Below are 13,685 nucleotides of genomic sequence, written 5' to 3'. Positions count from 1 at the left end.
TGTTTGGTTTTGATGTCGCCTGTGAAGTTTGATACAGCTTCACACGTTTCAGTTGTGTGAGGCGGATAAATCAAAATGGTGGTGAAATAGGGGATTACTTAGCAGTGAATTACGGCTGTTTGTATAGTAAAGAGTAAACTGCTAAACCCCTTTCAGCAACTGAAAAATCCGCCAGAACGCATTCGCATGTTGCAGACATTTTCTTAAGCTTTTATTTACCCCCAACGGCGATAAAATAACAAAAAACGCCCCATTTCAAACATCTCGGTTTATTCACATTTCACCAGAGAGTCAGTAAATTTCACCGATAAAGGAACTCAAATATTTTCCTACATACAACGATAATTAAACACTCCATAAATTACTAGACCAACGGTGGATTAAATACGCAGCACAACACCAACAAAAATTAAATAAACAAAGTGCGGGAAAAAACACACACGGTGTAATTTATTTCGGGCTTTTGTTTTAATTTACGAGAGAGCAAATTGAATTAGTGAAATGATAACCAAAATAAAAAAAACGGAAAGTTGCAAATATTAAAACTGAAAAAAAAAGAAAAATTGAAGAACTGAAAAATTCAAGCATTAAATCGAGGCGAGGGAAGTTCTGTCGAAATAATCTTCGACCAATTTTTTCTTTTTTTTTTCATATTCAAGGCTATAGATTTTGACGTGCCGATTCCAAAAATATAGCGTGTTTAGGTCCACGGGGCAATATTTTCGAAATATTCGGAATCAATTCCGAATTTTTTGGATTTTTTAAAAATTGGGATATTTCAATTGGCGATTCTGGAAAACCGGTTGAAGTTAAAAATAAAAATTGGCAAAATCAAATTCTATAATTTTTTGAAAAATCTGGATTTATTTACCTTCGATCAATTTTTTTGGTATTTTTCGTTTTTTTCAATTTCTTTCCTTTTCAGTTTTTCAATTTTTCGATTTTACAGTTTTTCATTTTTCGATTTTTCAGTTTCTCGTTTTTAATTTTTCGATTTTTCAAATTTTCAAGTTCTTGATTTTTGTTTTTAATATCCTCGATATTTTGATTTTCGTTTTCTCGATTTCATATCACAATTTTTCCTTTTTACAATTCCTTTATTTTTCCAATATTTCTTTCGATTTTATAATTTTAATATTGGAAAATCGAAAAATTGAATAATTGAAAATTAAAAATAAATCAGTGAACTGGAGACAAGAAGTGGGTGGAGCTTAATTTAGGTTTTTCCAAAGAGTTTTATAAGCAAGCAGCAGCCCCGCCCACCGACCCCCCTCTTCATTCCAGTGATTACTCTTAATTACTATTCAATCTTATCTTGCTTATCTTGGCAAGTACTAGCCCCGCCCACCCACCCTCTATTTTCTTACAAGGTAGGTGATTTGCCAAAATTAGTTTTATCTTAGCATGTACTAGGCCCGCCCACCCACCCTCTCTTTGCTTCGAGGATATGTGATTTGCCAAAATAAGTCTTATTTTAGCAAGTACTAATAAAAAAAAATAAAATTGAAACAAATCAAAAAATTGGTCTAAAGAGTTTCGACAGTACTTCCCTCGCTGTCGGAAACGTGACGACTGCATGCCTATTATGTTTTTTTTTTCGCAGTGGATTTCAAAGAATTCGGTTTTGTTGTTTCTGAGTAAATCAGTAAAATAAATTTACGCATTCATTAATTTTTTTGAGTCACCCTGTATATGCAAATCCAAAAAATATGAATGGAGTGATAGATCACAAGTACAGACTCATCATATTTTGTACATTTTAGATATGATTTATTCGGCAAACTTTCGAGCTGACGTCATCAATTTTTTGGAGGGGATAAGCAAATGTATTTTGACTAAACATTTATTATGCTCTTTATAACCTTAAAACATCTGCAAGATTTCAAAGCATTCGGTTTTGCAGTTCATGATTAAATCGAAAAAATAAATTTACGCATTCATTAATTTTTTTGAGTCACCCTGTATATGCAAATCCAAAAAATATGAATGGAGTGATAAATTACAAGTACAGACTCATCATATTTTGTACAGTTTAGATAAGATTTATTCGGCAAACTTTCGAGCTGACGTCATCAAGTTTTTGGAGGGGATAAGCAAATATATTTTGACTAAACATTTATTATGCTCTTTATGACCTTAAAACATCTGCAAGATTTCAGAGCATTCGGTTTTGTAGTTCCTGATTAAATCAATAAAATATATTTACGCATTCATTAATTTTTTTGAGTCACCCTGTATATGCAAATCCAAAAAATATGAATGGAGTGATAGATCACAAGTACAGACTCATCATATTTTGTACATTTTAGATATGATTTATTCCACAAACTTTTGAGCTGACGTCATCAAGTTTTTGGAGGGGGTAAGCAAATATTTTTTGACTAAAGATTTATGATGCTCTTTATAGCCTTAAAACATCTGCAACATTTCAAAGCATTCTGGTTAGCAGATTAAAAATTAAATTTCAAAATGTTGTTTTATAATTTTGATTTTTTTTCCAAAAATCTGGACGTTTCGGGTGAAAAGTCGATTCGGAGTTGTAAACTACATGTGTAGGACTATGTTATTTTATACAATTGAAAACCCATTTACTATGTACAATTTTGAAGTGACGTCATCGCATTAGTGGTGGGGATGATTAGACAAATTTTGGTTAGCGTTTTACCATCTACATGATATTCTTAATATAAGTACAAAATTTCACAACAATCGGTCGAGTACTTTCGGAGATTATCTGTCTAATAAAAATCCGGGACAACAGACGGACAGACGGACGGACAGACGGACAGACGGACGGACAGACGGACAGACGGACGGACAGACGGACAGACGGACAGACGGACGGACAGACGGACAGACGGACAGACGGACAGACAGACGGAAATGGGAGACCTATTTCTTCGTCTTCTAGGGGTCATGAAAGATCGAGAAAACGTAAAAGTAGAGAGTCGGCCGACGGACTCGATTACAATACTTCCTTTGCTTACGCTCGGGAAGTAAAAATTGAAAAATCCAAAATGTGAAAATTTAAAAACTGGAAACTCGAAAAATTGCAAATCGAAAAACTGAAGAAAAAAAAGAAAAATTGAAGAATTGAAAAATTCAAGTACAAAATCGAGGCGAGAGAAATTCTGTCCAAATAATCTTCGATCAATTTTTTCTTTTTTTTTTCATATTCAAGGTTGTAGATTTTGACGTGCTGATTCCAAAAATATAGCGTGTTTAGGCTCACGGGGCAATATTTTAGAAATATTCGGAGTGAAATCCGAATTTTTTGGATTTTTAAAAAATTGGGATATTTCAATTGGCGATTCTGGAAAACCGGTTGAAGTTAAAAATAAAATTCGCAAAATCAAATTCTATAATTTTTTTAAAAACCTGGATTTATTTACCTTCGATCAATTTTTTTGGTATTAGAATTTTTCGTTTTTTGGTTTTCTTCGATTTAAAATTTTCCATTACAATTTTTCCTTTTTTTGTCAGTTTCTTTCATTTTCAGTTTTTCAATTTTTCGATTTTACAATTTTTCATTTTTCGATTTTTCAGTTTCTCGTTTTTAATTTTTCGATTTTTCAATTTTTCGTTTCCTCAATTTTTCAAGTTCTTGATTTTTGTTTTTAATATTCTCGATATTTTGATTTTCGTTTTCTCGATTTTACATCACAATTTTTCCGTTTAACAATTTCTTTATTTTTCCAATATTTCTTTCGATTTTATAATTTTAATATTGAAAAATCGAAAAATTGAATAATTGAAAATTGAAAATTATGATGGAACCAAAATCAGTCTTACCTTAGCAAGTACTAACAAAAAAAAATTGAAACAAATCAAAAAATTGAAAAAACGAAAAATTGAAAAATCCAAAAAGTGAGAATTTAAAAATTGGAAACTCGAGAAATTGCAAATAGAAAAGTTGCAAAATCTGAAAACTGAAACATCCAAACATTGGAAAATCGAAAAACTGAAAAATTTAGAAATGAAAAACTGAAGAGTCGCATTTCTTAAAAATGAAAAAACGAAAAAAAAAGAGACATTAAAAAATTGCAAATTGAAAAATTGAAGTAACGAGAAACTGAAAAAATTAAAATCGAAACACTGAAAAATCGAATAAGTGAAAAGATAACCAAACTAAAAACAAACGGAAGATCGCAAGATATAAAAAAAATCAAAAGTTGGAAAATTGAAAATTTTAAACTTAAAAACTCGAAAAATTGCAAATCGAAAAACTGAAGAAAAATAAAAAGAAAAATTGAAGAATTGAAAAATTCAAGTACAAAATCGAGCCGAGGGAAATTCTGTCGAAATAATCTTCGACCAATTTTTCTTTTTTTTTATATTCAAGGTTGTAGATTTTGACGTGCTCATTCCAAAAATATAGCGTGTTTAGGCTCACGGGGCAATATTTTCGAAATATTCGGAGTGAAATCCCAATTTTTTGGATATTTTCAAAATTGTGATATTTCAATTGGCGATCCTGGAAAACCGGTTGAAGTTAAAAACAAAATTCGCAAAATCAAATTCTATAATTTTTTGAAAAATCTGGATTTATTTACCTTCGATCAATTGTTTTGGTATTAGAATTTTTCGTTTTTTGGTTTTCTTCGATTTAAAATTTTCCATCACAATTTTTCGTTTTTTCTTCAGTTTCTTTCATTTTCAGTTTTTCAATTTTTCGATTTTACAATTTTTCATTTTTCGGTTTTTCAGTTTCTCGTTTTTAATTTTTCGATTTTTCAATTTTTCGTTTCCTCAATATTGCAAGTTCTTGATTTTTGTTTTTAATATTCTCGATATTTTGATTTTCGTTTTCTCGATTTCATATCACAATTTGTCCTTTTTACAATTCTTTTATTTTTCCAATATTTCTTTCGATTTTATAATTTTAATATTGAAAAATCGAAAAATTGAATCATTGAAAATTGAAAATAAGTCAGTGAAATGGAGGCAAGAAGTGGGCGGAGCTGAATTTAGGTTTTTCCAAAGAGTTTTATAAGCAAGCAGTAGCCCCGCCCACCGACCCCCCTCTTCTTTCCAGTGATTACTCTTAATACTATTCAATCTTATTATGCTTATCTTGGCAAGTACTAGCTCCGCCCACCCACCCTCTATTTTCTTACAGGGTATGTGATCGGCCAAAATTAGCTTTATCTTAGCATGTACTAGGCCCGCCCACCCACCCTCTGTTTGCTTAGAGGATATGTGATTTTCCAAATTCAGTCTTATCTGAGCAAGTACTAACAAAAAAAATAAACATTGGAAAAAATCAAAAAATTGAAAAATCCAAAAAGTGAAAATTTAAAAATTGGAATCTGGAGAAATTGCAAAATCTGAAAACTGAAAAATTTAAAAATGAAAAATTGAAGAGTCGCACATCTTGAAAATGAAAAAACGAAAAAAAAAGAGACATTGAAAAATTGCAAATTAAAAAATTGAAGTAACGAGAAACTGAAGAAATTAAAATCGAAACATTGAAAAATCGAATAACTGAAAAGATAACCAAAATAAAAAAAAACGAAAAATCGCAAGATATAAAAAAAATCAAAACTTGGAGAATTGAAAATATTAAACTTGAAAACTCGAAAAATTGCAAATCGAAAAACTGAAGAAAAAAAAATTGGTCTAAAGAGTTTAGACAGTACTTCCCTCGCTGTCGGAAACTTGACGACTGCATGCCTATTGTGTTTTTTTTCTCATTACATTTTTGTAGTGGGAATTTAAAAAAAAATTGCGATGACGTCATCAACATTTTTGCAAGGACACGTATATCAGTTGGGATAGATGTAGTGTAATACTAAGAATAAAATTATTATATTCTCAAATTTTCGGGAAAATGAATTCGGTCGTTTGAATATTGATTTGTAATAATCAATAAAATAACGAAACAATTTACTCACGTATACCTACGTATCAGAGGCAACTGAAAATCGTGTATGTATAAACATTGTTAATTTAAGATGACAGGCGTAACAGCATACGTGAGAGCCAAACACAGAAACTGTAAACAAAACGACCGTCGGTTTTATTGCTTCGACTTCCGCTTATTATATAAAACATTGGGTTTTATTTTAATTCTTGACGGTGAAATTCACAATTGGTTGATTATAAACATGTCTATTTCACATTCGCGGAATCAAGTGAACGCATAAAACAAATGCAGGTCTGTAATGTTAAAGTCGATGTAAATAAGCGTGCTACCCTTATGTTTCAACCGAGTTTTTCCTTTAACAAATTTTGTGTCTACCAAATTGGGTTGGTTGGGTTGTAATACTAATAATAAGTGTTGCCTTTAATTTAATCAATAAAATAAATTGACTTCATTAATTTTTTTGAACCACCTCTTAAGAAAATCTAAAAAATATGAATGGAATGATAAATCACAAGTACAAACTCATCGTATTTTTTGCATTTTAGATAGGATTTATTCAGCAAAATTTAAGGGTGACGTCATCAATTTTTTTAGGAGGGATGAACAAATACATTTTGAACAAAAGTTTACCATGCTTATAATAACTTTAAAATATTCCCAAGATTTCAAAGCATTCGGTTTTGTAATTCCTGATTAAATCGATAAAATAAATTCACGCCTTCATTAATTTTTTTGAGTCACCCTGCATATGCAAATCCAAAAGTATGAATGGAATGATAAATCACAAGTACAAACTCATCATATTTTGTACATTTTAGATACGATTTATTCGGCAAACTTTTGAGCTGACGTCATCAGTTTTTTGTAGAAGATAACCAAATATATTTTGACTAAAAATTTATTATGCTCTTTATAACCTTAAAACATCTGCAAGATTTCAAAGCATTCGGTTTTGTAGTTCCTGATTAAATCAATAAAATAAATTTACGCATTCATTAATTTTTTTGAGTCACTCTGTATATGCAAATCCAAAAAATATGAATGGAGTGATAAATGACAAGTACAGGCTCATCATATTTTGTACATTTTAGATATGATTTATTCGGCAAACTTTCGAGCTGACGTCATCAAGTTTTTGGAGGGGATAAGCAAATATATTTTGACTAAACATTTATTATGCTCTTTATGACCTTAAAACATCTGCAAGATTTCAGAGCATTCGGTTTTGTAGTTCCTGATTAAATCAATAAAATATATTTACGCATTCATTAATTTTTTTGAGTCACCCTGTATATGCAAATCCAAAAAATATTAATGGAGTGATAGTTCACAAGTACAGACTCATCATATTTTGTACATTTTAGATATGATTTATTCCACAAACTTTTGAGCTGACGTCATCAAGTTTTTGGAGGGGATAAGCAAATATTTTTTGACTAAAGATTTATGATGCTCTTTATAGCCTTAAAACATCTGCAACATTTCAAAGCATTCTGGTTAGCAGATTAAAAATTAAATTTCAAAATGTTGTTTTATAATTTTGATTTTTTTTCCAAAAATCTGGACGTTTCGGGTGAAAAGTCGATTCAGAGTTGTAAACTACATGTGTAGGACTATGTTATTTTATACAATTGAAAACCCATTTACTATGTACAATTTTGAAGTGACGTCATCGCTTTAGTGGTGGGGATGATTCGACAAATTTTGGTTAGCGTTTTACCATCTACATGATATTCTTAATATAAGTACAAAATTTCACAACAATCGGTCGAGTACTTTCGGAGATTATCTGTCTAATAAAAATCCGTGACAACAGACGGACAGACGGACAGACGGACAGACGGACAGACGGACGGACAGACGGACAGACGGACAGACGGACAGACGGACAGACAGACGGAAATGGGAGACCTATTTCTTCGTCTTCTAGGGGTCATGAAAGATCGAGAAAACGTAAAAGTAGAGAGTCGGCCGACGGACTCGATTACAATACTTCCTTTGCTTACGCTCGGGAAGTAAAAAAGGAAGATTGAAAAATTTAAAAATTCAAGTACAAAATCGAGGCGAGGGAAATTCTGCCGAAATAATCTACGACCAATTTTCTCTTTTTTTTTCATATTCAAAGTTATAGATCTTGACGTGCTGATTCCAAAAATATAGCGTGGGCAATATTTTCGAAATATTCGGAATCAAATCCGAATTTTTTAAAAATTGGGATATTTCAATTGGAAAACCGGTTTTATTTACCTTCGATGAATTTTTTTGGTATTATAATTTTTCGCTTTTCTGTTTTCTTCGAATTTAAATTTTCTCAATTTTCCATTTTCTTGCATTTTCAGTTTTTCAATTTTTCGTTAAAACAAAGTAAAACGGTGCCTCCCCCCCCACCCACTCTTATTCATGTTTATTAGCTCTGAAGAAAGAATTTCAGAAGTTTTCAATTGTTAATTATTAAATTTTTCTATTTTTCAATTTTAAAATTATAAAATCGAAAAAAATATTGAAAAATTAAATCGAGTAAACGAAAATCAAGCTTTTATTTACCCTCAACGGCGATAAAATAACAAAAACCACCCATAAAGAAATTCAAATATTTTCCTACATACAGCGATAATTAAACACTCCATAAATTACTAGACCAACGGTGGATTAAATACGCAGCACAACACCAACAAAAATAAAATAAATAAAGTGTTGGAAAAAACACACACGGTGTAATTTATTTCGGGCTGTTTTACTTCCCGAGCGTAAGCAAAGGAAGTATTGTAATCGAGTCCGTCGGCCCACTCTCTACTTTTATGTTTTCTCAATCTTTCATGACCCCTAGAAGACGAAGACATAGGTCTCCCATTTCCGTCTGTCTGTCTGTCCGTCTGTCTGCCGTCCCGGATTTTTATTAGACAGATAATCTCCGAAAGTACTGGACCGATTGTTGTGAAATTTTGTAGTTATATTAGGAATATCATGTAGATGGTAAAACGCTAACCAAAATTTGTCTAATCGTCCCCACCACTAATGCGATGACGTCACTTCAAAATTGTACATAGTAAATGGGTTTTAAATTGTATAAAATAACATAGTCCTACACATGTAGTTTACGACTCCGACTTGAGTTTTTACCCGAAACGTCCAGATTTTTCAAAAAAAAATCAGAATTACAAAACAACATTTTGCAATTTAATTTTGAATCTGCTAACCCGAATGTTTTGAAATCTTCCAGATGTTTTAAGGTTATAAAGAGCATAATAAATTTTTAGTCAAAATATATTTGATTATCTTCTCCAAAAAACTGATGACGTCAGTTCAAAAGTTTGCCGAACAAATCCTATCTAGAATATACAAAATATGATGAGTCTGTACTTGTAATTTATCATTCCATTCATATTTTTTGAATTTGCATATGCCGGGTGACTCAAGAAAAAAAAATGAATGCGTAAATTTATTTTATTGGTTTACTCATTAACTACAAATCCGAATTCTTTGAAATCTACTGCGAAAAAAAAAACATAATAGGCATGCAGTCGTCACGTTTCCGACAGGGAGGGAAGTACTGTCTAAACTCTTTAGACCAATTTTTTTAATTTACGATAGAGAAAACACTCCAAATAAATACAAACACGACAATTTGTCTTGTTTTTTAGTTTCAACACAAACATGGATTTTACACTGCATTTGCGGTAAAAGCTTTCATAAATTTAATAAAAAAATAACAAATCAGTAAAATTCGCGTCCTTCGAACCTTCACAATTCCACTAATTCACCCATGAGCGAAGAAATCCACCTCATTACCACCAAAAGCCCTATAAATACCATCATCGTCACCCATATCGTCATAGTTCGCTCAAACCATTAACATGAAACTCTTCGTAAGTATACCCTGTATAGTTTTCCAATTTTCATAAAACACACATCATTCTTAGCTTGTCGCCGCAATCTTAATCGCCGCCGCCGCCGCCAAACCCACCGGGGACCAGCACGTCGCCGTCACCCAGGACACCCCCGGCAACTACAAACTCGCCCTCAACCTTGACCGACACTCTCGCGTAGAGTGGGGAAACGCCGACAGGACCGGTAGCTACTCTTACGTCGACCCCAACGGCGTGCTGCATACCGTCGAGTACACCGCAGGAGTCGATGGCTTCCAGGTCACCGGATACAACGCCTCCGTGGCGCCCACCCCCATTCCGGACACGGACGACTCGCCGTAGCCAAGGCTTAACTTAAGGACTGAATTCGATATTATTTGGACACAAAAAAACGCTCACTATTTGCAAAACGTTTATAATAAAAATATAAAAAAATTACAACACGTGAAAGAACACTTGACAATTACTAATAATGCATTATTTTATTAAAATTAAATCCCATACCCAAAACCTCGTACTTTTCGTTTTACATGCCTCATTAAATTTTGTATTGTCGTATTACTAACCGTTATTTTATATTTTTTACACATTATTTTCATAGTTTCTGCACTTTTTGCTTCTTTTTGGGATTTCTGGAGATTTCTTTTGATTATAGCCCAGTACCGTGGAGTACGGTCCTGACTACGATAAGCAGAACACGCTCCGAAATCCAAACTTGAAAATCGAGAGATATCAAGCGTCAAAAGCGAAAGAGAAGTAGTAGAAAACAAAGAAGTGAAGTGGAATAAAAGTAAGAAGCACCAAGAAGTGTAAGGACAGCAATTATTCGGGAAGGTGTGAAATCAAAAGAACCTAACCTCCGAAGAGATAGTCTGGGTGGCAGTTCTTATCGCGGCACGAAGTAAACAACACAGGAACGTACTAGATACACAGGAAGCAAGAAAGTCGGCCAGGGAATGCTAAACGGGAATCCTGAACCGGAAAAAGGACACAAACTAGCAATAAAAGAACAAGACAACCAGAAACGAAAAAGAGAAACCTCCTTTTCACCATCACCGGATACAGAGGAAGCAGAAGAGGGTACAAGCAGGAGACATGGACGAAGTAAAGGATATGTTCAAAACGTTAATGGAGGAAATCGCAGAAATGAAAAGAGACCAAAGAGCATACCAAACAGAAGTAACAACACTAAGAGAAGACAACCAAAGACTGACCGAAAGATTAGAAAGAGTGGAGCAACACTTAGAATAACTGGAAAAAGCAGAAAGGAGAAACAACATCGTAATCAAAGGAGGGAAACTACAAGGAAGCGAAATAACAGCAGAGGTTGAAGAATCCTAAAAAATAAGGTAGGAATCCAAACTAAGATACAAGACGCAAGATTAGTTAGCGAAAAATACGACATAGTAGTAGCAAAGATAGAGAACTGGGACACAAAAAGAGCAATCATGAAACAGAAGAACAAATTAAAAGGATCAAAAACGTTTATTGAAGACGATTACACCAAACAAGAGAGCGAGATACAGAAGAAAATAAGAGGAATAGCAGCAGCAGAAAAAGGGAAAGGAGTCGAGGCAAAAGTAGGGTACAAAAAGATGATATGGGCAGGAGAAGTCTGGCATCGGGACACTAAATTAGACAAATTAGTGAAAGCACCGTCGCACCCCAAAGAAAATCCAAAAAACTAACAAAGGAAGAAACCACACATCGGAAAACAATGACGACGTACGCAAAGCTCATGGATGACCCGATAGGAATTACGAAGAGAAAGAAAAACTCGAAAATTAGAATAGGAACATGGAATGTTCGAGGAACATATAGCGAAGGAAAACTCAAACAAATAGTTCAAGAATTACAAAGGTATAATATAGATGTAGCAGCTATACAAGAGACGAAACAAAAAGGCAAATTCATCACTGAAATAGACAACTACATATTATTTAATAGCGGAATTGACAACAGAGAACTAGGAACAGGATTCATGGTGAAGAAGAGCCTGAAAGGAGCAGTAATTACCTTCAAACCAATCTCAGAAAGAATGAGCTATATAAGATTGAGAAGTAAGTACAGGAAAATAAGCCTACTGAATATACATGCACCGACTGAAGAGAAAGATCTAGAAGTAAAAACAGAATATTACGAAGAACTAGAAAGAGAATATGTGAAAATACCAAAGCATGACATTTAAATGGTTATAGGAGACGCCAACGCAATGATAGGTAAAGAGAATTGCTACAGGCCAACAATCGGGAAAGAAAGCAAACACCAAAAAATTGGTCTAAAGAGTTTAGACAGTACTTCCCTCGCTGTCAGAAACTTGACGACTGCATGCCTATTGTATTTTTTTCTCATTACATTTTTGTAGTGGGAATTTAAAAAAAAATTGCGATGACGTCATCAACATTTTTGCAAGGACACGTATATCAGTTGGGATAGATGTAGTGCAATACTAAGAATAAAATTATTGTATTCCCAAATTTTCGGGAAAATGAATTGGGTCGTTTGGAATATTGATTTGTTATAATCAATAAAATAACGAAACAATTTACTCACGTATACAGCGCCGGTGTGATATGTAGAGAGCGGATTTCTGTCGGGCTAGGCAAGGCCAAACTCGCTACGGCTCGTACGGGATGCGAATTCATTGCGGTTACGGACTGCACTTCGTTTATTTGAGATTAGAATAACGCTGTTTCGTTGCACTCTGCTGTTAATTCCCGTTCTCATTTACTTAGCCGTTTGATTAATAAATCGTTAATTATATTTATGGAATTAGTACCGATTAAATTCAGTGATTATCTATCACCCGCTACTGAGTCCCGGCGATCCAGCGCGTCCCCACCTATAATCGTGACGTAGCCCGACAGAAATCCGCTGTCTAGTAATCTGAGAGGCAACTGAAAATCGTTTGTGTATAAACATTCTTAATTTAAGATGACAAGCGTAACAGCATACGTGAGAGTCAAACAGAGAAACTGTAAACAAAACGACCATCGGTTTTATTGCTTCGACTTCCGCTTATTATATAAAACATTGGGTTTTATTTTAATTTTTGACGGTGGAATTCACAATTGGTTGATTATAAACATGTCTATTCCACATTCGCGGAACCTAGTGAGCGCATAAAACAAATGCACGTCTGTAATAATTATTATTATTATTATTATTATTAAGTGAATATTCTACAGGGTGAGATCCCCATTATTGAATATTTTATAGTCTAACCAAAGTATCCTAAAGTTTACTGTAATCAAAACCACGTACTTCTCTAAGCGATGATGAAAAGAGATCTACTTCACGATGGATGTAATGTTAAAGTCGATGTAAATAAGCGTGCTACCTTTATGTTTCAACCGAGTTTTTACTTTAAAAAATTTTGTGTCTACCAAATTGGGTTGGTCCAATATAATACTAATAATAATAAGTGTTGCCTTTAATTTAATGAATAAAATAAATTAACTTCATTAATTTTTTTGAGCCACCTCTTAAGAAAATCTAAAAAATATGAATGGAATGATAAATCACAAGTACAAACTCATCATATTTTTTGCATTTTAGATAGGATTTATTCACCAAAATTGAAGGGTGACGTCATCAATTTTTTTAGGAGGGATGAACAAATACCTTTTGAACAAAAGTTTACCATGCTTATAATAACTTTAAAATATCTCCAAGATTTCAAAGCATTCGGTTTTGTAATTCCTGATTAAATCGATAAAATAAATTCACGCATTCATTATTTTTTTTGAGTCACCCTGTATATGCAAATCCAAAAATATGAATGGAATGATAAATCACAAGGACAGACTCATCATATTTTGTACATTTTAGATAGGATTTATTCAGCAAAATTTTGAGGTGACGTCATCAATTTTTTAGGGGGGATGAGCAAATACATTTTGATAAAAAATTTACCATGCTTATAATAACTTTAAAACATCTCCAAGATTTCA

The 13,685-nt window shown here is 33.0% G+C and overlaps 2 protein-coding genes across 3 annotated transcripts in view; both read left to right on the top strand.

The window, feature by feature from the left end:
- The window catches only part of LOC135123038 (apoptosis-stimulating of p53 protein 2), a 223,369-nt gene that overhangs the window by 24,989 nt on the left and 184,695 nt on the right, over positions 1-13,685 (top strand). The gene's annotated exons all lie outside the window — the stretch shown is intronic.
- On the top strand, positions 9,513-10,228 carry LOC135123071 (flexible cuticle protein 12-like). Its single transcript, XM_064047581.1, has 2 exons — positions 9,513-9,732; positions 9,787-10,228. Exons 1-2 carry the CDS (start codon positions 9,721-9,723, stop codon positions 10,072-10,074), a joined length of 300 nt encoding a protein of 99 aa, XP_063903651.1. The 5' UTR covers positions 9,513-9,720; the 3' UTR covers positions 10,075-10,228.

The sequence above is a fragment of the Zophobas morio genome, unplaced genomic scaffold, assembly GCF_036711695.1.
Source record: "Zophobas morio isolate AGI-343-1 ecotype UQ-CSIRO unplaced genomic scaffold, CSIRO_AGI_Zmor_V1 ptg000002l, whole genome shotgun sequence".
In the NCBI taxonomy this organism is placed as follows: Eukaryota; Metazoa; Arthropoda; class Insecta; order Coleoptera; family Tenebrionidae; genus Zophobas; species Zophobas morio.
Note: the sequence above shows the minus strand (reverse complement) of the source record. Positions and strands in the feature narration are given on the sequence as shown.